The sequence below is a fragment of the Branchiostoma floridae genome, chromosome 14 (genome assembly GCF_000003815.2).
Source record: "Branchiostoma floridae strain S238N-H82 chromosome 14, Bfl_VNyyK, whole genome shotgun sequence".
NCBI classification, from domain to species: domain Eukaryota; kingdom Metazoa; phylum Chordata; class Leptocardii; order Amphioxiformes; family Branchiostomatidae; genus Branchiostoma; species Branchiostoma floridae.
Window position 1 is genome coordinate 10,055,500 of NC_049992.1, and position 22,989 is coordinate 10,078,488.

The 22,989-nt window shown below is 40.1% G+C and overlaps 2 protein-coding genes across 9 annotated transcripts in view; both read left to right on the forward strand.

Moving 5' to 3' along the window:
- Window positions 1-191: 191 nt before the first annotated feature.
- On the forward strand, window positions 192-11,057 carry LOC118429990 (osmotic avoidance abnormal protein 3-like). Of its 7 annotated transcripts, none has more exons than XM_035840649.1 (12): window positions 192-1,674; window positions 3,959-4,098; window positions 4,569-4,820; window positions 5,302-5,370; window positions 6,136-6,297; window positions 6,676-6,906; window positions 7,879-8,051; window positions 8,649-8,743; window positions 9,026-9,102; window positions 9,449-9,662; window positions 10,003-10,050; window positions 10,616-11,057. In XM_035840649.1, exons 1-12 carry the CDS (start codon window positions 549-551, stop codon window positions 10,783-10,785), a joined length of 2,757 nt encoding a protein of 918 aa, XP_035696542.1. In that variant the 5' UTR covers window positions 192-548; the 3' UTR covers window positions 10,786-11,057. The 7 variants fall into 7 exon arrangements, with proteins under 7 accessions (XP_035696542.1, XP_035696545.1, XP_035696543.1 ...); XM_035840652.1 differs by having other exon boundaries at window positions 6,697-6,906; XM_035840650.1 differs by having other exon boundaries at window positions 6,142-6,297.
- A 3,478-nt stretch (window positions 11,058-14,535) lies between these two features.
- The window catches only part of LOC118429997 (mediator of DNA damage checkpoint protein 1-like), an 11,909-nt gene continuing 3,455 nt past the window's right edge, over window positions 14,536-22,989 (forward strand). Inside the window, exon 1 of one of the 2 annotated variants that reach the window (XM_035840675.1) lies at window positions 14,536-15,489. In XM_035840675.1, coding sequence (XP_035696568.1) covers window positions 15,096-15,489 — 394 coding nt within the window. In that variant the 5' untranslated portion in view covers window positions 14,536-15,095. The remainder of the gene's footprint in view (window positions 15,490-22,989) is intronic. The other variant, XM_035840674.1, reaches the window with a different exon arrangement.

Here is a 22,989-nt window from a genome sequence, read left to right on the forward strand (position 1 = left end):
ATGATAAAGTTGACTGATTGAAATATAATGATATGCTCGTGTCTGATAAACCATGCTCAAGTGTAGATTAAAAGTGAAACGGTTTAAAAACTCTTGTAACCAATGAAGGCCCATGTTACATCTTGCCACAGGAATATTTCCCGTCATGCACAGCGACACATTGATATTTCCTCTCGTTGAAGTCTCGCGAGAGTTGCGGCGAGAGTCTGGCATACTTTCCGAATCACTGAGCGGAGGCGTCAAAATAATGACGGGCTCCATGGAGAAGCAAACATTCGCTTGAAACTCACCAAAAATTCACCGGCTGTTCGTAATTTCTCGAAGATTTGGTGAGATAAGACATCATAGATGACCGGGAAACTGTTTTGAGGCTGCATCTCGGGTCGGATCGGACAAAAATGGTTTGACAACAAGGAGCAACGTTACGGAAAAGTTTGCCGGTGAGCGATCGATTTGACATTTACAGGTGGTTCAAAACCGAAGAAGTTTGCAACTTTTAGCTCGAACTCATCATTTCAGTGACAGCCTGAAACTGTAACAAGAACACGATGGCGTCAGAAGCAGTAAAGGTAATTGTTCGGTGTCGGCCGCTTAACGAACGAGAGAAGAACTTGAACTGCGGCGTTGTGATCAAGATGGATGGAGGGATCCAGTGCGGCATCATCAAGCCTGACAGGCAGGACGAACCGCCAAAACTCTTCACCTTCGACGGTTCCTACGACATGGTGTCAACAACCGAGAAAATCTACGACGATGTGGCTTATCCTTTGGTTGAGAGTGTGGTGGAGGGATACAACGGAACGGTGTTTGCATATGGCCAAACGGGATGTGGCAAATCCTTCACTATGCAAGGTATTGAGGAGCCACCCACTCAAAGGGGCATCATCCCCAGAGCATTTGAACACATCTTTGAAAGCATCGCTGTAGCAGAGGACACGAAATATCTCGTACATGCCTCATACTTGGAAATTTACAACGAGGAAATCCGCGATTTGCTCGGAAAGGACCACAAGCAGAAGCTGGAGTTAAAAGAGCACCCGGATCGCGGAGTGTATGTTAAGGAGTTGTCGAAGCACTCTGTTCATAACGTTCCAGAGTGCGAAAGGATCATGGAGATGGGGTGGAAGAATCGATCGGTCGGCGCGACCCTCATGAACGCTGACTCCTCGCGCTCCCACTCTATCTTCACGATCTTTCTTGAGATGTGTTCTACGGACAAGGAAGGTGAGACGCATTTGCGTGCGGGGAAACTGAATCTCGTGGACTTGGCGGGAAGTGAGCGACAGGCAAAAACGGGTGCAACGGGTGATCGACTGAAGGAAGCTACCAAAATCAACCTCTCGCTTTCTGCACTCGGTAACGTCATATCAGCGCTCGTAGACGGAAAATCCAAACACATTCCGTACCGTGACTCCAAACTCACGCGACTGCTGCAGGATTCCCTTGGCGGGAATACCAAGACGCTTATGATAGCATGTCTGTCTCCTGCGGACAATAACTACGACGAAACCTTGAGTACGCTAAGATACGCAAACCGTGCAAAGAACATCAAGAATAAGCCGAGAATCAATGAAGATCCCAAAGATGCTCTTCTCAGAGAATACCAAGAGGAGATTCAGCGGCTGAAGGCCATGTTGGCAGCCAAAGGTATCACAGCTGGCCAGCCAGGACCAGGTAACTATATACATAGCTAGATTACCAACTTCATTCTTTATTCTTTATAAAATCCATCAGTGGTGTGCCCATAGACATACTACTTATCTTCCTGAACTTCATGACGAAATACAATGACCAAGCTTTGACAGATTAGCATACTTTTTAGCCTCTGCTCCTGACAGACATTAATATTTCGGTAGTACAAGGAGTTTAGTGACACTTAAACTATAAACTCTTAAGTCTTATTCTTCATTTGCATGTCTACATGTACATCAACACAATGACTCTTTTGAATCTGTAGAACTTCAAAGGAACCAGAATAGGTCATGAATGTTTCCAAATGTCACAGCACAAAAAAACCTACATCACTTCTCAACACCAATGTCATTCATAAAAAAATAAACTGGGTGATATTCGTTTTTGTTAGGAAGATCAGTTGCCACGAAATTCTTTAAGCTGTGACAGAAACATGGAAACGCATTGAATTTCTTAGTCTTAGTCTTAGTCTTAGGTTACAAGTTTCCCTTTCTGTTTGCCAAAACTCCCATGGTTTGTCTGGTTTTAGTTTTGGGTGGTCGCTAAAGCAGGATTACTAAGCTAATGATTGTGTATATTTCAGGTGACCTAGATCATTAGCTGCACAATACTTCAGGATTTTAAACCTGTAAAAATAGTTCCCAGCAAACCGTTTTAAAACTGTGAATTCTTTATTAAGGTAAAGAGTGCTTTCTGTAGGTGCCAAAGTCTGAGGATCAATTTCTGCGGTTTTTCCTCCTTAATTATGCATGAGCTGCCTTCGTGACAACCTTGTTTGCACGAGTAAGTTATGTCCCTGCCCCTTTTCACCTGAAGAGCCCATGGTTGTCACTGGTTGCCATGACAACCATTGATCTGTCCAGTCAGGCAGAAGTGGCCTCAGTGGACCGTACCAATATGTGCCTGTGGTGGGTAGGGTTGCCACCCAGTTCCCTAGATTCAAAACCATAACTTACTGAGATAAAAAGATGCTAGCATTAGATGCCCCTTTTTACAGCTACTTCTACATTCAGTACATGTATTTCCACAATTTTTTTCATCCATGAAATACTTTTTTAGTCGTACAAATTAGAATTTTCAAGTGTCCTTGACTGAGGATCTAAGCATGCACTTCAGTAGCAAAAGAATTTTGTACTTCGCACTTTGAAGCATAGTCCAGTGGTTAAAAGACATGTGATTATATGTGCCTTTCCAGTTTTATATTTATAGAAAAAACGATTTTCCAAGTGATCAATACATCAAGGATAAAGGCCACAGGATGTCGTGTAGTAAAATTGTTGCATGTACTATACAGTGTATTTAAATCCCTCCACACAGTCCCCAGATATAAAATCTTTGAAACCAGTACAGATATAAATAGGTTCAATCTTGGTTCAATCCACGTTTGCAAATATGGAGGGAGAACATCTTTTTTGTTTCTACTTTCTATTGCAGATTAATGAGTCTACATCATTTTTTCTGCAAAGATCACCAAAGAATCAGTGCTGCACTTTATGCTAAATTTAACAGAATTTTGCCTGCAAGGAAATGTGCGTAACACATTTTTACCTTTTCTTCTCTAGTGAGGTTGTGGGAAAAATATTCAGACCCCTACCATACTAGTAGAGGAAGGAATGTCTCAATCCAAGTGTTATAATTTGTAAACATTGTCCTTCATGTCAAGTCAATTCTATAAGAGGAAACCACACTTAGCATCATGAATCTTTGATGAGCCTTTTCTCCCAGCAAACTAAGGATGGTCAAATTGTCACTGACAATTACATGTAATATGCATCCTCTGGCAATAAAATGGAACTAAGCTAAGTAAGTGTAAATAAGATGTTGATCATGCTCCTTAGTTACACTTACAGTGGTAAACAAAAGAGTTTGCAAACAAAACCCAGTAAAATAGTAAATTGCAATGTAGTTAAGAAAATAGAAAGTTTCTTAATTTTTTTATTCATTTATTAAAAAGACAAGTCACAACTGAATACAATAAAGATGAAAAAAATCTATGGAATCCATGAAATCTTTAAAGGATAAAAGAAACACACTTAAGACTGCAACAGAGAGGGGCAAAACATTATGTTCTCCCAAGCTAGTAAATACTAACATCATTTTTTGGTAATGCCCTGGAGGTAGAGACATTTCTCATTGCCTCTAGGGTCTTGTTCCCCATGTATCGAGACCATAAACCTTAATATGTAAAGTTGTCATGATGCTAGGCTCTTGGAGTGGTTGAAAGACCAGAAAAATTTAAGAAAAATTTGATTTTTCTGTAATGCAGCACCCGCCCCTGGCAAGGGCCCACCTCCCCGGCGTCGCACCACCTCTGAAGACCTGCAGAAAGCGATTGAGAAAGAGAAGGAGCGCATCAAACAGGAATATGAGCAGGAGCTACAGGAGATGAAGCTACGCTATGAAAAGGTAATGACTAGTGGTTTTAATTGTTCCCAAGGTCATTCAAGTTCTACAGGCAAACATCCCAGATTCCTTTGTAGCGAAATGAACCATTGCTTTGATTATTCCCCATTCACAGAGTTAGGTCCAGGTTCAAGTCTGGTCCTGGACCTGGTCTTCTGGACCTGGACCTGATCTTCTGGACCGTACCTGTACCTGGATTTTCTACTCCAGTACCCACCCCTAGTAATGACAGGTGGTTTTAGATTCCCAAAGTTTACACCAAACAGGAACATCATCATCTAGAAGATCTATTGTGTTTTATTGTATTCAAAGGCTTTTTAGATTCATCATCATCTAAAAGCAACTCTATTTTTTTAAGCAACCAAAGACACAGGAACATCATCATATCTAGCATATCTATTGCGATTTAGATGAACTAAAGTCTCTTAGATTTTGTCATCATTCAAAGCTACTACATTTTGCCCCTCCACCAGGAACAAGAAAGCAATGTGAAGCTCCAGGAAGACATGCAGCGGTTACGGGAGTTCTACGACTCCCAGCTCACCAACGTGGAGCAGAACTTTGAGGAGGTCCCCCCTGGGGAGCAGAACGGAGAGGTGGAGGAGAGGCCCATGACTGCCGCTCCTCGGAGCCCCCCCACACCCCTGGAGGGGGAGGACCTGCCTGATGGACCCAACCTGGACCAGACAAGTCTGCGCAGTATGGACGACTCTCCCGCTTCTGAGGTGAGAAATGTTAAATTACTGTAAATGCATTTAAATTGACGGGGATTTAATTTCGCAGTAGCTGCAAAAGGGACTTTTCGCGGACACTCGTCTTAAGTTCATAGTAGCAACATGCACTGTAGTCTCTTACTGCCATGGAAAAATGTTGCGGTGGCGAAAGCCGTGAACATTAAACCACTGCGAAAGTTTCTGTATTTACAGTATATCCCTGTAACAGCCTCATCTTTGTCACTTAGAACAATTACTAAAGGAAATAAGTGTAATAATTGGTTTACATGATAAACTCAGCACTGTATAATACATCATGTATCATACATCATATACTTAAGTAAAGATTTCCTCATGACATAAGTTGCTCACAAAATAACATCCTTGCCAAACCACCTTTGACAAGATTTTCAGATGAGTATTTGTTAACGTAATATAAGCTACCAGTCACTACTAATGATAAGGGTACCATACTGACCGCCCACTATTGCAGGCCCAGATAGCCCAGCAGCCGGAGATGGCCCAGGCTCTAGGGCTGATAGAACAGCCAAAGGTAGCTAAGGTCAGGTGTTCTGATGAATGTTATGGTTTACATTTACCAAATATGGTGCTGGTGACCAAGGTGATACATATGCTGAGCTGTCTTGTCTTTCAGCAAGTCTACATTACACTCTTTGGTGTAGATGTGGTGTTTCTTATCTTTAAACTCGTCTCCTAAACTACACTAACACACAAAGGCAGAGCAAACAGTATGGTGAAGTGTTACAGACTTTCTGGTTTTCAAGTTATTAAAGGTAGTGTCTTGGTGGCTTGGAAATGCTGGTGATCTTTTCATGGTGTACGTAGATTGTCTTGTTGTCTTATCAATGTGTACAGGCTGCCAATGCTACTTGGTTGAGGTGGCCAAGTTAAATCTATGAATCATATTTTGTAGAAAGAATATCTCATTTCCATAGATATTTGCACTTGTCAAACATTTGCCTTCCATTGCACTGTGTAAAATAATAAACTTACTTTGATCACAACTCCTTGTCACATTTAACTAAGGTCATCCTGTTTTTTTGTTTTTTTCTTGCCATGTTCTCGGGATTAATACAGCTTTCCCCTCTTTTCCCAAAAAATATTAAAAGCCTGGGTACCTTCCTATTTCTACCGAGAATTCTTACACTTGCTACTCTCATCCGATTTCTACCGGGGCTCCTTACACTCGCTACCCTAAAAAAATCGGATGGTACCTTATCTAGTTGCACAAGCTGCACAACACTGAAATTATATATCAAATGTATCACTGATATCATGATACTGAAGTGTAACATTGTTTTCGCAGAAGCAGCAGCCGCAGGTGGCGAAACATCTTGGATCTAAGCAGAAGACAGAGTTAGAAGAGCAGGACAGCCCGCGTGAACCCTCCTCACCGAGGGGCAACATGGAGATGGCACAGAGTGTACTGGCACAGGAGGAGGCTCTGCATAGGTTACAGGAACTACAAGTAAGAAATAACAGATGGAGTATCACAGCCAGGGCATTATATATATATGGGTGTCGTTTCAATTTCCTTTTTCTTACTGTGGAGCAGAAAGTTTTAACAAAATTCCAAAGATTTTGATTTTTGAACACAACAAAACTATTGAGTATCAGTAATGATGATGATTAGTAAAACTAAGAATCTAGAAATAAAAATGAACTTTAATTAAGATCTTCCTGCCAATATTCTATTCATTCTTATTCACATTTTGTTTTAGCCCAATATGTAAAGAATACTTCACACATATCCTTGTGTTTGTTTTGTTTAAACTTTTCCTTTGTTTTCAAAGTTTTGCTACTTCTGTTACTGACTTTACTCTGATCACCCCCACTCCTCACCGAGGATAAAATGTTCCATGCACAGGAGCAGATGGTAGGTGGAGAGAAGGCCCACGATGAGGTGGCGCTAGAGAAGAAAAAACGCAAGAGAACACACGCCGAGAAACGGAAGGAAAAGCTTGCAAAGGTGATCTCACAGTTGGACGATGGAGGAAACATCATGCTGAACGTGTACGACAACATCCAGGACAAGCTGAAGGCTGCCAATCAGCAGCTGGAGAAGGAAAAAGAAAAGGTAAGACTAAGAGTTGTATCTGTCTGTGGACATGATGTAGGAATGGTACAAGTATGTTCTTAGATTGCGATCGTTTGACGTCCGTACCTGCGGACGAGCGTGGGGTTTCAACATTGAATAGCGATGTTTGCGTTTGTTCGTAGGTGCGGTCTTTAACCCATTCTAAAATTTCAAATAAAACAGAGTTGAGACTGAGCATCCAAAGTGTCTAGTTGTGTTTCTACATTTGAGAAAGCCTGAAGAAAGTCAGTAGTGTTCAAGTATTGCTGTTTATGACGTTTGCCATATATATATACATGTATGACAATACAGTGTACTTTATGTTTGAAAATGCATTGTGATACCTAGCTCTGGTATTAAATAGAAGCATCTAGTGTAGTCCAGAGGAAGGTGACAGACGGTCATCGAAATGATGGCCGTGATGATTGCATGATATCTTGATTTTGAATAAAGAGCCTTGTTATCCAAAGAGGGGTTGTTTCTCATTTTAGACAGAAAACGGGGAAGTGGAAAAAAGGGAACAGTCAACGTCATGTACATGTAGTCCAGATGGAAACAACAATGTGAGCCTTCTAGACTTATACAAATAAAGGGGTGATAATAACAGTAGGATGCTGTTGTACAGCCTATCATGCATTAATTAGCATGAGGTGGCACAAATAACTGCATTTCAGTGCTTATCCTTATGCTTTAACAGGATACCCACATGCTTTGCTTAATGTGAAGGAATGGCATGCGTATATGTTCAGCCATTGTATGATAAACCTGGCTGCATGAAATTCAAACATTTCCTGCGCATGATCTTTACATGCTACGACTACCAGATTTGAAGCAGTTTCTTAAAATGTCTTACCTTCCAACGCAATGCATGTGGGTATGAAGTCTTCTTAAATCTTCTCTCTCAATGAAATAATTATAGCAGGATTTTTTTCAGGTTCATGATTTTATTCCTGACCTTTCTTCCCTGCCCAGACCAGAGCAGCTGAGATAGACATCATTGACCTGCAGAGTGAGTTTGAGTTTGAGCGGATCGACTATCTCTCCACCATCCGAGAACAGGAGAAACAACTCAAGCTGCTACATTCCCTCATCGACAAGATCCACCCACTCTTACGCAGGGACAGTAACTACTCCAACTTGGACAGGTTAGTATGCTCTTGCTAGTAAGACTGAAAATTTGACACTGAAGAAGAATGTTTGTTTGTTTATTTAGACCCTTGTAGTGCTTAGTGGTATGATGTATGGCAGCAAGTTTCCTAGGTGCTTCAGTAGGAGGATATACTGTAAATGCAGAAATGTTCGCGGTGGATTAATGTTCGCGGTTTTTGCGGTGACCACTTTACCACAAATTTAAAACCACCGGGGACATTTTTCTATTATGGTATTAGACTGCAGTCTATGGTGTTACCGCGAACTTAAATCCACCACGAAAAGTGCCTTTTCCCGCTACCGCGAAATTAAATCCCCGCAAACTTAACTACATTTACAGTATACAGGCTTTGCTAGGTCTTTGCCTTTTATGGGCATCTCAAGGCACCTCCTCATATTATCAATTTATGCCCCTTCCTTAAGACGGATGTAGCCCCAAACAAGGTGTCCTGACCCAGGATTGAAGCAGGGTCTGAGTGACCAATGAATGAAGTGCTTTTAAGCAGAAGACACTTTGCAAAGAGTAGAAAGTCTTGTTGGGATAAAACTGTTGTGCAACAGTGGTGATGACAGTTGTACCTGTTGTACCCTAGGGTGAAGGCACAGTGTAAATGGGATGAAGAGAACCAGAAGTGGACCCTGCCAGATGTTAAAGTGGAGACTACATCGTTACCTCCCAATCCTGGAGGTATGTGCACATTGTCCTCCTGTAAGTCATAATTGCAGTTTGGAAACAAGCTGCAAGGTGGCAGTTTTGCAAGAACTATACAGACAGATGACAGCAAAACCATAGGATGCATTAGTACATGTTGGTGTGAGATGTATCTCTTTTCAATTCTTATTTGCAAACATACGACGCTCTATAAATTAATACAGATTTGTCAGTTTTAAGAATCTAGGTATAGATTTTAGTTTGTTTCTCTATCAGTGTAGAGCATGTTCTTACTGCCTTGTCATATTTTGTCCGCAGGTATCATGCCAGGAGGCAGAGCAGCCCCGGGCAGAGGGCCTCCCCCAGGTCACAGGGATCGGTCACCTGGCAACCAGGTCAGCCCCACCCTTCAACTATTACTAACACTCCAATGAAATGATTACCTATTGTATCGCACAAAATTTGGCAACAGATACATCATGTCCGAAAAAAAGGTGATGATAGACATAAATGTTACTTTTCCCTAAACTGCCCTTCCTGTCATGTGTTCTCACCCCAAGGAAGTGAAATATTGTTTTTGGCTTGTCTGTCTGTGTTTTTTTATAATTCCTAGCATACACAATCCATTGTCACCATACATCCTCAGTGCTGATATTTTTGTCTGTGATTGTTTGTGAGAGTGGAAGTGTTAAAATGTATGGATAAGGGGTGAAGCCATCTCTGATCACCTTGTTTTTGCAGTATGGAGGTGCCAACTACCCACCCCCTGAGGAAGACAGGCTGCTGCAGAGGTTGAACAGAAGATCCAACGAGAACATCGCAGACAGCTATTTCAAACCTAAACGAGCAAATCAGCTCCTGAATTCCTCCAGCGACCGCCATTTTGGGCAGACGTTGGAGAGGAATTTTGATCGGAATCCTGAGAGGACCCTTGGAAGTTTGGGTCAGAAATCTGGTGAGCATCAAAAGCTTATTGGTTGTCATATTTGTCATGTTTTTTACAACTTGTTATTCTATTTATGTATGAGTACACAAGCCATTGATCTGTGCTATTTAATAGGGAAAAAAAGGAAACTATAGACAAACTATAGACAGACCAAACAAATGGTCTGTCAAACTATCTCTTTTGCATTTCATGATTTCTAATGATAATTCTAGTGAAGGACATTGATATACATTCTTGTATTTCTATCGATGTGTCTGTAATAAAAAAAAAAGTTATGGATAACACCAGCTTGATATAAATAGAAAGATAATGCATGTTGTTGAATGTGCTTATTTTGCTTCCAATGCAGGCACTACATTCACACATGCATCAGCAGCTCAGGACCCTCCCAGCTCTAGTCAGTTCCTCTCCCATTGCCTGTCCTAACTAACACTAACAGCTTGCATCCCTTTGTGACTTGTTTTCAACTAACTGCACATCAATTTTGATTGTCTTGTTCATTAAGGTTTTTGTAATCTACATTTATAAGGTTTAACTTTTAAAAAATCATTTCACTATCATCTGAAAGCCTCCCACTTGCATTTTGCTTTCAATATTTATCAGCCAACTTTCTCCTTTTTTCATTGGTGTCAAAATACAACACCTATTAGTATTACCACTGTACTAACATTTTATTACTTATGCATCATCATAAAAATGTCACATCTTTATTTTAATAACACTGAATGTTTGACACGTGGTGCATTATGACTCATACAACAGAGTGCACTCAGTGATAATAAAATTAACAGTGCCTCACACGCTAATAACGGTAATGTGTGGTTTTGTAGGTCAGCTATTATGACTAACATAACATTGTTGGGTTCATACCTAGTTTAGAGAGTTAGAAAATGTTTTTGTTTGACCTGATTTCTTTAGACCTCACTAAGAAACATGCTTGTTATTTTGTTTTGTTTTTGCAGTGTCTTCTTTGGGATATAACAGTTCCATGACAAATGGTGAGTTCAGCCAGGTACCAGACCCGATGGATATGCCCATGCGCCGCCCTGTACGCTTAGAGCGAATGTCGCCGTCATCGGCCAAGGACAAGAAAAAGAAGAAAAAGAAACCAGGAATGCTGGAACCATTGTAGTGAAGGGATGAAGCGAGGGTTCTGCAACAACTCTGAGGAACAAGTAGCAGTTACTGTTCATTTGATAAAGGGTGACTTTGCTACATTTTGATGGACATGACATGGTTCCTAGAAGCTAGGACATTTTCTGCAATATTCAAAGGGTGTTGAATACAATTTGTCAACTTTATTTTCTGAAAATGTTGTGAAACAACTCTACATCCCTTATACAAGCTGCAAGAGAAAGCAGTTCTTGCCTACATGTAACTGTCATTTGCAGCAGAATGTAGGTCAATAGATTCAAGATCAAATGAAAGTTTTTAAAGCAAGTGGGGGCACACTGATCTCAAATTTTACACAGAAAACTATTACATTTTTAATATCTTGCTTGTCCAAAATGATGTCCTTTGTTGTGAGCATCTAAATTCTTGTGAATGAACATCCAAGGCAGTGTGTTCTGTTTGGTTCAAGTGTGATGATTGCTGCATAGTGAGTGATAAATACATTAGGGTGTTGTGCAAATTGTACTGGGTAAAATGGTTCTGTCTTCTGTGAATCTAGTTTTTGCATGTGTATGTGTAACAGTGGTGTTCAAGGACTGCTAAACCGAAGACGCCTAACGGCTTAAGCCTTTTGGCCGAACTGTTTGCACGTTCGATTTGTGATCCGGCTGCCCGGGTTCGGCGCGGGTTCGAATCCCGGGAGTCGGGGTGTTGTTTCTTTCTGTTCTTACTCGCCCCTCGGATTTCTACATATGGTTTGGGATGTAAGGGTCAAAGAACTAACAGAAGTGGTGCTTGCTGCTGTCTATCGTTTGTTTCTGTGTTTCTTTAGTTTATGGTAAAGGCGTGATTGTACAGAACTTAATGCTTTTCTAGCACGTAAGAACATAAGTGTTAACAGCAGTGGATGGCAGACAATTATGCCAAGTCAAAATCAGGCGTGAGTACATAAAGGTAACATGTCTAAATTTGGATACAAATATTTGCATATCTTTGATCAAGTACAGGGTAATGTGTACAGTAAGAAGGTGTATACTGTATGGTAATCTAATTAGTTTCAAATATGTGTAGATTGTCACTTGTGTGATGTGTGGCCTTGAAATGTACACCTCAGAGTTGATATGTAGTATATTATGGTGACAACACTTCATTCACACTTCTAGAGCTTTTTCCACACTGTACATCAAAATACTAAGTTATTGATGCTAGAAATTAGTTGGTTCCCTAAACTAAACTTGACTGCCAGGAATAAGAAACTTCCTATATTATTGAACATTGAAAATTCAATATGATAATATAGTTCACTACTTGTCATGGACACGAAAAAGGGTTGCAGTTAAATCTATAATGAAAAAAAGAAGCATTGTTCTGAAGATTTGAAACCGGACTGTACGCTGCTGCATTTCATTTTAGAAGGCACTTGTATTTTATGCATTGATTGTAAACACATGATATTCTCAAAGTTGTCATATTATTCTTGTAACAGACTAAGCTGCACTGTATGTGTATATATTTTGTAATGTCAGAGTTAATAGTTATAATAGTACACTGAGTTGTATTTGACCAAGCTGTGTAGTTTGTATATGTTGCAATACTCAGGAGAATTTGTTTCTGAATCTGATATAGTCTTACCTGTGTTGGCTATAAATTGAACTAAGAAGACAAGAGTGGTATTGTACTGCTTTTCTTTCTTGTCTCCAATGACCTTTCTCAAGGTGTTGTTTATGAATTACTTCTTAGTACTAAATATTTTCAAAATGTTGTCAGGGATTATCTATTTTCTGATTCATACAGTGATTAACACTATTCCCATGCTAAAACAAGTCATGCAATTATACCTTTGTAAAGTGATGACTGGACACCCATTTAGGTCAACAACCAGCTGTTTTCTGAAAGATATCAAATTAGATGTAATAGACAACATAACCAAGTTTATTTCATGAGAGGTGATAGGCCAGCTCATAATGACACTGTGAATCATAGAATGCAGAGTGATGTGATACCTGAAGCAGGGTTCTAGCCAGCATCTGTCCTTTGACAGAATTATAATGCTGGGGACAGACAAAAGTTTCGCACATTCCATCCTCTGATACGGACAAAGATCGGCATGCAAAGATATTGAAACAGATTGTAAGTTGCCAAAAAGTCTATAATGAACTTTTTTATGACACTTTTCATTCACACACATCAGTTTTGGGGTTTTCAGTTGATGTCATCATATTATCAAATCAACATGGCCTAACAGCAGTAAAATAATTAATCCAAGGAAAACACTTTAGGGTGGACTCCGGTGGCTTTGGACCAAGGAAACAGCCTTTGGTCTTGGTACAGGCTGGTGACCAGGTTTAGCAAGAATGCTTGAATCTTACAATATTTCCCACCCAAACATGTGATATGATGTATATGAAATGTCCATAGGCCATGTAACCCTGCAGCTGCTACCCATAAAATCAATAGAAATGTTTTGAAATACTGCAGCTCTATTGTTAAGACATTAGGTGATCCCTGCATGAGTAACAACAGAAAGCCCCAGGGTTGGGGAGTCATCTGTCCCTTTTGTGGCTAAATGTGCTACAGGACAGTTTAACATCAATTCTCCTTTATCCACAGGGTAACCTATATCTGTTGTTTTCAAAAGGGAGGTATTCGGGGATAACAAGTTTCACTACATGAGTTTGACGAACAGTGGCTTCAATTTGCAATGCATTCAACAGTTTGTGCATCTGTTAGCTACCGTCCATCGACAACGGATATAGGTTACCCCGCAGATAAAAGTGAACTGGCATTACTATTTGTATTTATTGAAGATTGGCTGTTTTCCATTTAATAGAAGATGGGTAATAGAAATTTTAAGTTGAGAGAAAATAATTCCCTGATAGCAAAAGTTAATAAATTTGAATGATCAAGGATCAATCAATTATACAAAAAATGCTACGATAATAAAAATTTATAAGTTACAAGCAAGTTTTTGTGGATGATTTGTAACAAGCACATATTGCACTCAAAAGATGCTATAAATGTTGGTAGCAAACACCTACAATGTATGAAGGAAACTATATTGACCTTTGAATGTATTAATTTCAAAGGTAGTGGGACAACGTTTACTTTGTAAAAATGCGTTTCAATGAAGAAGGTGGATTGTAACTAAAACATACATGTATCAGAAAAATATGAATTATCATAAAGAATTATATCATAATTATGAATTTTCGATTTATCAATAATTCCATTTAGAAAACAACTCTTACAATACAATATTTTGTTCTTTCCCCGCTTCTTGCAGTATGTTAAGTCTGTTATGAGTCATGCTCCACCTGTTACCACAACAGGGTTATATACAGACCACAAAAATAGCTCCTGATCTCATGCACTTCAACCTGTTTGTCCTTGGACTGTACCAAGTGACAGCACCTGTAAGAGGGAATAGCATTAACAAGTGCTGAACCTTGGTTTTCCTACTACGCGCTAGTGTCATTTTTACAAAGCATTCCTACTCGTGTGATATCATATTAATGATTTGCTTGGGGATTATGCTCAATTCCCAATGGTGGTAGTTTTTTGTCGTCAGGACCTAAAATCAAATGCCATGACCACACCTTGTCTTCAAGCATTTGTAGAACGTCTCCTCTTTAAGCTCTGGTTCGAATTCTTTAATTAAGTGCAGTTTGGGAAAAAATTCAATAATGATATATTACCCCATGCTGGGTTTCCACATGGTACGGTCGCAGTGTGTCATTTTCGGTGCTGACCAATCAGCGCGCTCCATTGCCGGCACGTCGGATCTCATGGCAACAAATGTTTTGGGACCAAAACATGGAGACGTGACCCAGCGCCCGAGCAACGGGGCCGGATAGGAAAACCTATCGTCTGCAGCACGGAAATGCAAGAAAAACATGGGATTTTTGCTCAGAATTTAAAAACCGAGCTCATGGGAACTGAGCTTGACATATAACCTGAGGAATTCAGAGGAAGGTATGTCGCGAAGGCACCGTTTTACAACGTATTATAGGTCATTTATCGTCCAACATTTGCGGTTGGTCGGACGATAAGTCGCTTGATTTTCCATGAACTGTTTAGTTGCATTGCATGACGCATGTTAACTGATGAATTTTAAATCAAACCACCACATCTCTTGAGGAGGGACAAGTATTTCTGAGCGTCCTGTCAGGATATATATCTGTCGACATTTCACGTGACGCACGGGCGAAAGGACCTTACGACTCCGCCTTTCGCGCCAAAACAATTTGATACTCAGGTGGGTAACGGGACCCGCTCCGAGGGAAAAGCTCACGTGCCTCGGTCATTGTTGGAGGTCCGTGCCGAGCCGGTATGGCGGGGAAAACCGGTGGGAAGGTTGGCTTTCCTAGCGGCGGGAAAGTGGGCTTCTCCAGCGGCAAGAGAGGCGCATCTGCCCCCGTGTCGTCCTCGGACGAGGAAGAAATCGAGAAGGAAGTTCAGGAGCCGAAGGAGGACTATGAAAACATCGCCTCTCCCTGTAGCAGTACGTCAAGCGGACCGGTGTACGAGAGACAACCGGGCTTTGAGAAACACGGACACGAAGTGGTCGTCCCGAGAAGACCCAAGATCAAACACAAGATCAAGCGGAAGAAGATGGCAAACTTTATGCTGGGCGGAGACCATGATTTCTACACAGCGAGTCGGGGGAGGAGGAAGGATGGCACCATGGTACCCACGCCCCCCAGCAAGGGCAAGCCCAAAAGGGGTAAGTCACAGACAGGTGTAACGTCCACAGGTGCGACACACATGTGTCTGCAGGTGTGGCAACTCCCTGTACTGTCAGATGCACTAACCTGGTATAAAATGACCAGCTCATGCAATCATTGCTGGTGATATCTATTTTAATGACCTTTAAAACATCACAAACATACTTATGATACGCTTCCCATCTCAAACATGAATAGTCTTAGACTTGTGGCTTCAGAAACGTGGCAACACCAATAATGTATACGAAATACTAGTACATGAAATGATATAAAATGACCTGCTCATCCAATTGCTGGTGATATATCTAAACATTACAAACACGTTTATGATACGCTTCCCACCTACATCTCAAACATGAATAGTCTAACTTAGACTTATGGCATCAGAAATGCTGCACACCAATTATGTAGAGGAAATACATGAAATGAGATAAATTTGCTATTTTTTACATATTTTCACAATTTCAAATTTTGACCTTTGACCTCCCAACATCCTGTTATAAGTTTTTTTCATCATAAATTCATGGTCTTATAATATCACTATCATCTAACTTATCTATACATGTAACGTTATGTGTGTGCGTATGTCGTGTTCCTTGAAAATACATGTAGCTGTACGCCTTTGACAGTAACAGTATTGTCAATAATGGCAGATAAACGAAAAAAAATTTATAAATGCTATCATTTAATTGTAAAACAGAGGTTGACCAGAAGACAAGACCAAAAATTCTCCTGCATATGCCAATACCTTTTTGGGCCTGAGGTGTATCTGATGGTATTTCAGGTGCTAATTACCTCACCAGAAGTGTCAGGTGCAACCACCTGTTTGCGGTTAGCTGCTAATTCATGCAGGTGCAAAGAAGGTGTGGCTGTTAATGGTTCATTGCCGCATAAGTCAACAAAAGTGCCTCTTGATAAACCTCCGTATCAAAGATCACAGAAAAAAATCTGTTCCCAAAAGTTGTGAACAGTAACATTACTCCTACTTTTCCGTCAGCTTTTCCCCATACAACCTTTTAAAGGGACTGTGTAACGGTACACAGCACACCTTTGCGCTCCATATACCACCAAACAAAATTAGCCCACCCTCGCAACCGTACATGGGCAGCGATGCAAAACACAACTTAGTTATGCATTTGGATTGACCTGTATACGTGTACCTTAGAAACCTGCCAATGCCTTATTTGTTGTGAATTTAGATCAGCTTGAAGCAAGTTCAGTCTTCAGTATCAAAGTCATCTTAATCTTGCTGATGATTTGCACATCATATCAGCAAAAACATGGTTATCCTTCATGAGATATCTGGGCCACAAGTACATGCTGATTTGCTGGAGCCATATGGAATCGTTGTACCAAAGTTCATAATTTTGATCATTGTAAACATATTATTAAACATTGGTTCCTCACACTTTTTCTTACTGATCAGACCATTTTAATGAATTTTGCAATAGGAGGCAAGGTCTATGGTATCATTTATTACATAATTTTTTTTTTCAAAATGTGTGTCAAGGTTGGCATGGCTTAAAAACCTGTACATTGTTTCCGCTCTATCACCTATGTGGTTCTTTTCTCGCTCAGTCTGAATTCATGCTTTCAACCAGAGAATACCCTTCTTTTGGCCCACAAAACCTTTCTTCTTGGAGCAGGTAGATTTTTTAATGGAACTCAAAGGTGGAAAGGGAAAAAGATAATGGCATTGGTGGCTGCAGCATATTTGGCAACATGCCTGGAGTACAGTATGTCCTAGAATATTTGTGGTTTGTTGGCCGGCTGTTAATAATAATAGTATCAGTATGGAAATAGTAGGATTGCCAAGTATGTCAAATATCTCTTTTTGAGTAATGGTTTGTAGAAACCATACTTGAAAGGAAATGTTTTAGAAACAGGTGGGTCCCTTGCTCAGGTTGCTTTTAATGCCAATGCAGATCTTAGATTCTGATAACTAAAGGTGAATAGATGTCACTTCAAAGGGCAAGTCCTTTTCAGCAATTAAATTCCTTGAAGAAAACGATACGAGAAATCAAGGAGCTTTTATCTTGTTGCCTAGTTTTTGGATAAATGGTACCAAAGAAGATTGGAATATTGTGGCCAGGCTCATCACTAAGTTGTCTGCATCTTCACCGGTACTGTATTCAAGTTGTTGTGATGACAATTAAGAAAAAACAGCTGTTAGTAAGCACAATTACAATGCTTATGTTAGCAGTGGTTCCCAAGAGAAGTCAGCCTAGTGCATGTACATGTATCATTTGGTATGGATAAGGAGGGTATATGTAGAAAGGGGATGTGGAAGTGATGGTGATGAGATGTCAGTAAATTTTTCTCTAAAGGTTAACAGGTGGGTGTATTTTTCTTCCTTTTCTGTTACCAGTATTTTACATTTGAATTCTGTCAACTTGCTTGAATTTGGGTAATTTTTTTCCTTAATTTTCTGCATCTACACACATACACAGAGAGAGTGAGAGAGAGTGTCAGAAACATTTGCCATATTATTATACCATATGTAATCAGGCTTAACAGATCAGGGTCTTACTCTTCTCATACAGGGTATTTAAGTCTAAGGAGCTTGGTTCTTTTGGAGGAGAACCCTTCATATCATAAGCTGCATCTATGACCAACACCTGCAGAAAAAAAACAATGGATTCAAAGCAGATGAACATTAATGTTAAGGTTATTCTCAAAAATTCATTTTGCAAGATAGACACCTTAAAACAATAATTGCAACTAAGAGAGAGCAAAAAGACCAGATCTAGTCAACAAATATCAGAATATTGTAGCTAACCAAGCACCAATAAAAATGGAGTCTAGTGGATGATATCATTATTCACAGTTGATGTTGATGGGAGGCAGCAATTCAAGCAGCTGTTCTATAAAGTATTATGCTTGTTATGCAGGCGTAACAATCTGCACATTACTGTGTAATAATTGAGCAATCTCCAGAGGCCTTTTACATCCTGAGTGCAGATGTGTTTCCAGAAGCTTCTTGTACCTTGTTGAAGAGGTCATGTCAAGGGGAATGAGATGTTGTTATGCACCAACAGGCCTTAAGCTGGAAGGATACAGGGCTAATCCTCCCTGAGGAAAGGCACGGATGTTGGGAGGTTTAATTAGGCAATCTTGAAAGGGGATAAACACATGTATCTGCTCCTACAGCAGTATCTGCTCCTAAAACTTGAATCTCAAGTAAAACTGAGTCTAATATCTGAGTAAGAATATCTAAAAAAAACTCAGAGAAGCCAAATTGATGATTTTATCTGAGGGCGATGAAATATAAAACTGATCATCATGGTCTCCTTCCTGTACTAATCTCCAACCAGATCCTACGGTACCATAAGATAGTATCAAAAGCTGGCAGAGGAGTGAAGCCGGCTTAGGAGTGTGTTTCGCTACATTGACAAATGCACACAGACATTTATAGACTTGGAGAGCCCGGCATATGGGTTGACGAACTAGATGTTGAGAAGCACAGTTTTCCATGGTCGGTCACTGGAGTGTTGTTTTTTCCTCTGAACGCTTCAAGTGCTCATTATCGTCCAGTCAGATAACAATAGTTGCCTGGATACCCAGCTATGGTGAAGAGGCAAATTGTATCAAATCTCCTCTCACACTAACGTCACACAGAGTTCACTACAACAATAAGGGAAAGAAAAGCAGGCTTTCAGCTTCCTTTGACCACTCATGAAAACAAGAATTATTCCGTTCTTTCCATATCAGCCATGTAGAAATGTCCATTGAATATTTACTATGCAACTTCCCAAGATTAGGCCGTAACCACCACCGAAAAAAGGTTCCTACCAGTGATTTAATTACTGAAGTACCCCCCAGGTCCTCAAAGGAAATAAGGCATGACCATTGTTATGTTCTTCCTTATTTGCTGAATAGTAGGTAAAATAGACGTCCTTGATCAAAACACAGGTTTCCTGGATACTGTTGGAGGAGTCCCAAACTACTTATAAAATCATTACCTGACCCATTTGGGAGGTGTACCTACAGCTTATAAAGGGCTGTGGTAATTCAATAAAAGTTGTGAGTTTGGAGTAGACGAGGAGGCAACTGTTTTTAGAAATGGGAAATTCATCTTAAGTGGAAGAATATGTAATTAAAATTTCCAAAATGGAATGGTATGACAAAGATGAAGAAAGTTAGCTCTTTTTTTAACAGGATGGTAGTGAAGAAAATTAAGTGTCAACAAAACAAGTGGCAGAACAAGTGAGAATTACAATTAGATGAACATCTGTAAATTATAGGGGATGAGGTACTAGGTACATGTATTCAGCTAAAAAATGTAAATGAAAAGAAGACTGACACCCTGACAAAAAAAAGACTTTTGTGTGTAGAAAAGTGATGGACAATATCCCTCTCATATTTAGAGCACAGGTTCCACCCATGCAGCATATTGGTTACTCAGCTATGGCCACACCAGTTTGTTACCCACTTACCTCAGACTGTAACCACACAAATCCTCTCAATCATGTGCCATAATTGAATAGCCTTCAGGGATATCTTAGAATTAATGTCTTGGAACTTTCTCCTATGACAAAACATTGAATGTTACCATGATTCTTTGCATGCAAGAGCTCTAGTAGTAGAGATTTTGACAAGGTATTAGAATTGAGATCCTAATACTGTTGGCAGTGACATTACAAGTCTTCCTGAAAGGTTGTGGTTTCCTACAACTTACAAGCCTACAACTTTCACCTCTTTTGAGAAATAGGTCAGAATGGTGTCGGGCCCTATTATGATTGGTCACCAAGTAACAGAGTGGGTGTGGCAGGGGCTTATCTTTGTAATGGGCAGGGTGGTATTTGTTGTGACAACAAATTGGTGCTATGTCAATAAGGAAGTCTTTGTGAAAAAGGCTACTACAAACTAGGAAAAGATAAGTGACAGGCTTAGAGGATTAGAAATACTTTTTACCCTTTTTGACAAACCTTGCCTTTTAAATGATTATATGAAGTTCAAAAGTTACAGCATTGAACTGAAATGTTGTATTTTCCTTTCCTGTGAAATACAGCATGGATAGATTGCCCTTATAGTGAATCAAATGAAAACAAGCACATGCCTTAAAGAAACAAAACAGTTGGCAAAGTTGCTGACAATTTTCTCATTTTTCTTTTTTTTTAATTACAAAAAAAGACAAGAAAAGATATGATCTTTGAGATCTATTTTTAGCTAATACCGATACAGGAAAATTCTTGACTAAACCATTTCCCCAACCTTGCTGCAGATTGTACCCTAAATGCTATTTGACATGTTTTAGACTTTGTCCCTCACCAATGCTATGTGATATCCTACAATGACAAATAGAATTGAAAATGTTGCAGCATTTGACATCATAATTATTTTGGAGGCAAGGACAAGATATTCTTATATTTGCCTCATGACATCTGCTTGCATTCGGACTTGGCTCCAGAAAACTGTACCCTACAACACCCTTTACTGATGTCTACAATACAATCAAATCCATGGCCATTAGTAAGTGCAAGTATTCCAGCGTTGCCACGTCAACACAACAATCAACCAATCAGAGCTTAGGGTACCAGTTCATTACACAATGCCAAGTGCTTTGTAAACATGCCAACATGGATAAGGAAGTTTGCAATTGCTACATATTTTTCCAATGACAGTTGAACAATCATATGTACATGACACTTTGGTTTTCATCCTTTGAAATAGAATTCCTTAGCTTTGAATAATGGACAAGATGTTCCTCCCCTTTGCTACTGTGTATCTCAGTCAGCTGGAAGCATTTAGATTGCTCAGTCCACCTGAAATCCCAAACTCCCCTGGCTGTCTTCCTATTTCAGGCTTCAGTCATAGATGCACAGCAGGGATGCTGACAGGAGCCTAACTACTAATAAAACTGTATGGCAGCATAATGAGGGTCTGCATGCTCTTTTCCGTAAGGCGTAGGCAGCCTATTTTTTTTCCCATAACTCGTAGGGAAAACCATCTTATCTACGTAATTCGTAGCGAGGCAACCAAATTTTGCATGATTGCCTTCCTTGATTTAGCATAATATGTAGGGGGTTCTCTGTATTCAGCGTAAATCGTTGTCAGGTTGAACCCCCATGCAGACCCTCCATAATGAAACTGTAGGGCAGCAAGAAGCTTCTTGCAGTGTCAATGTTGTACATTTCAGCACAAACCATTGCCAAGACAGCACATAATGTATCTTTCCATTTTTGTCTGACTGTAACTAGTGTAAGATTTACAGTGATCCTTATGTAGTCTTCACTTTATGGAGGTTGAAAAGAAGCGCCCGAAAGGTTAAACTTAAGACTTTACCTTGAGGCTAAAGCCTAAATATAAACATGGCTAACAAATCATCCTGCTTTGTAGAAACCCACAACAGGTGATCATCCCTCAGGTGTGGCAGGTTACTATGGTAACCAAACAACAAACACTTCGCTTTTCTGGTTGCCAATTCAGCAAAATAACTTTATGTGTGAGGCTTGTATTGTGAGAAATGTATCTGTTACCATGGGAATTTTCCCCTTCACGGTCTAATTAATTAGTCATACTAATTTGTTGTATCACATTTTGAGAGCTGTCTCTACATCTAAACATCTGCATGGTAATTAAGGCTGCCAATCTTCATCCATAATGTGTTACTTTCATGTAAACCAGTACACCTCAATATCAACTCACACAAGTCACACGTTCCTTCCACTGGTTACAGAGGCAAAACCTTGCAGAGTGACCATCATAGCATTGTTGATAATGAAAATATTACCATGTTATATGTTTTATTGTCCTTTTGGACCTTTCTGTACAATGGTGCCCTGGACATTAACATAGAGGACCATTGTTCATATCCAGTCATTATTGTGTAGTCAGACAGGCCTGTTGATGTCCCAAATTTTGCCAGTGTGACAGGTAATGAAAAATTCATATCCTAACCATCTCAAATTGATACGTCGATATGATGCCACAGAAATCAGGTCCCCAGGGGGCTGTTATCCCCCACCTCCAGTCACGTAAGGTTATGAAATGCACAAAATGGTCTTAATTGTTGGCTATGAAATATTACTTTCTGAAGTCTAGCAGCAAAATGTGTAAAATAGTTTTGCAATGCTAAAAAGATAGACACAATCACTGTGTCAGGGATCAAGGTTTTAAACACTTGGGTATTTTGTCAATTTGTCTGGTAAATATAATTTTCATCATCCTATCTTTTGTCTAGAGTGCATTGCAGAAATTCTGCCAATTATGAAAGGATTTATGCAGGTGCTTGGATAAAAGCATATAAAGGATCTGGTCCAGTCTGACAGTGACCTGTGAACGTGGGGTCAGAGTGCCCATTCTTCTCGGTCCCCCATGTGACTGCGGTTACCCTGTGCGTGACTTGTTTAGGCCGTGTTATTGTTGTTGTTGTCATGACGAGGGGCGGGGTCACTGGGGACTGATTACAAGGTAAACGCCCGTGCCAGGTAGCGAACCCTGCGGACAACACGCCCGAGAGATCCCCTATTGTGGTACCTTTGAAAGGAAGAGAGTCT

What these genes read in the sequence shown, in the direction of transcription:
- LOC118429990 (XM_035840649.1), top strand. Translation starts at nt 549, where the DNA reads ATGGCGTCAGAAGCAGTAAAGGTAATTGTTCGGTGTCGGCCGCTTAAC. An exon ending in TGAAGCTACGCTATGAAAAG is followed by an intron (nt 4,099 to 4,568) that starts GTAATGACTAGT and finishes CCCCTCCACCAG; the next exon opens with GAACAAGAAAGCAATGTGAA. An exon ending in AAGTTTGGGTCAGAAATCTG is followed by an intron (nt 9,663 to 10,002) that starts GTGAGCATCAAA and finishes CTTCCAATGCAG; the next exon opens with GCACTACATTCACACATGCA.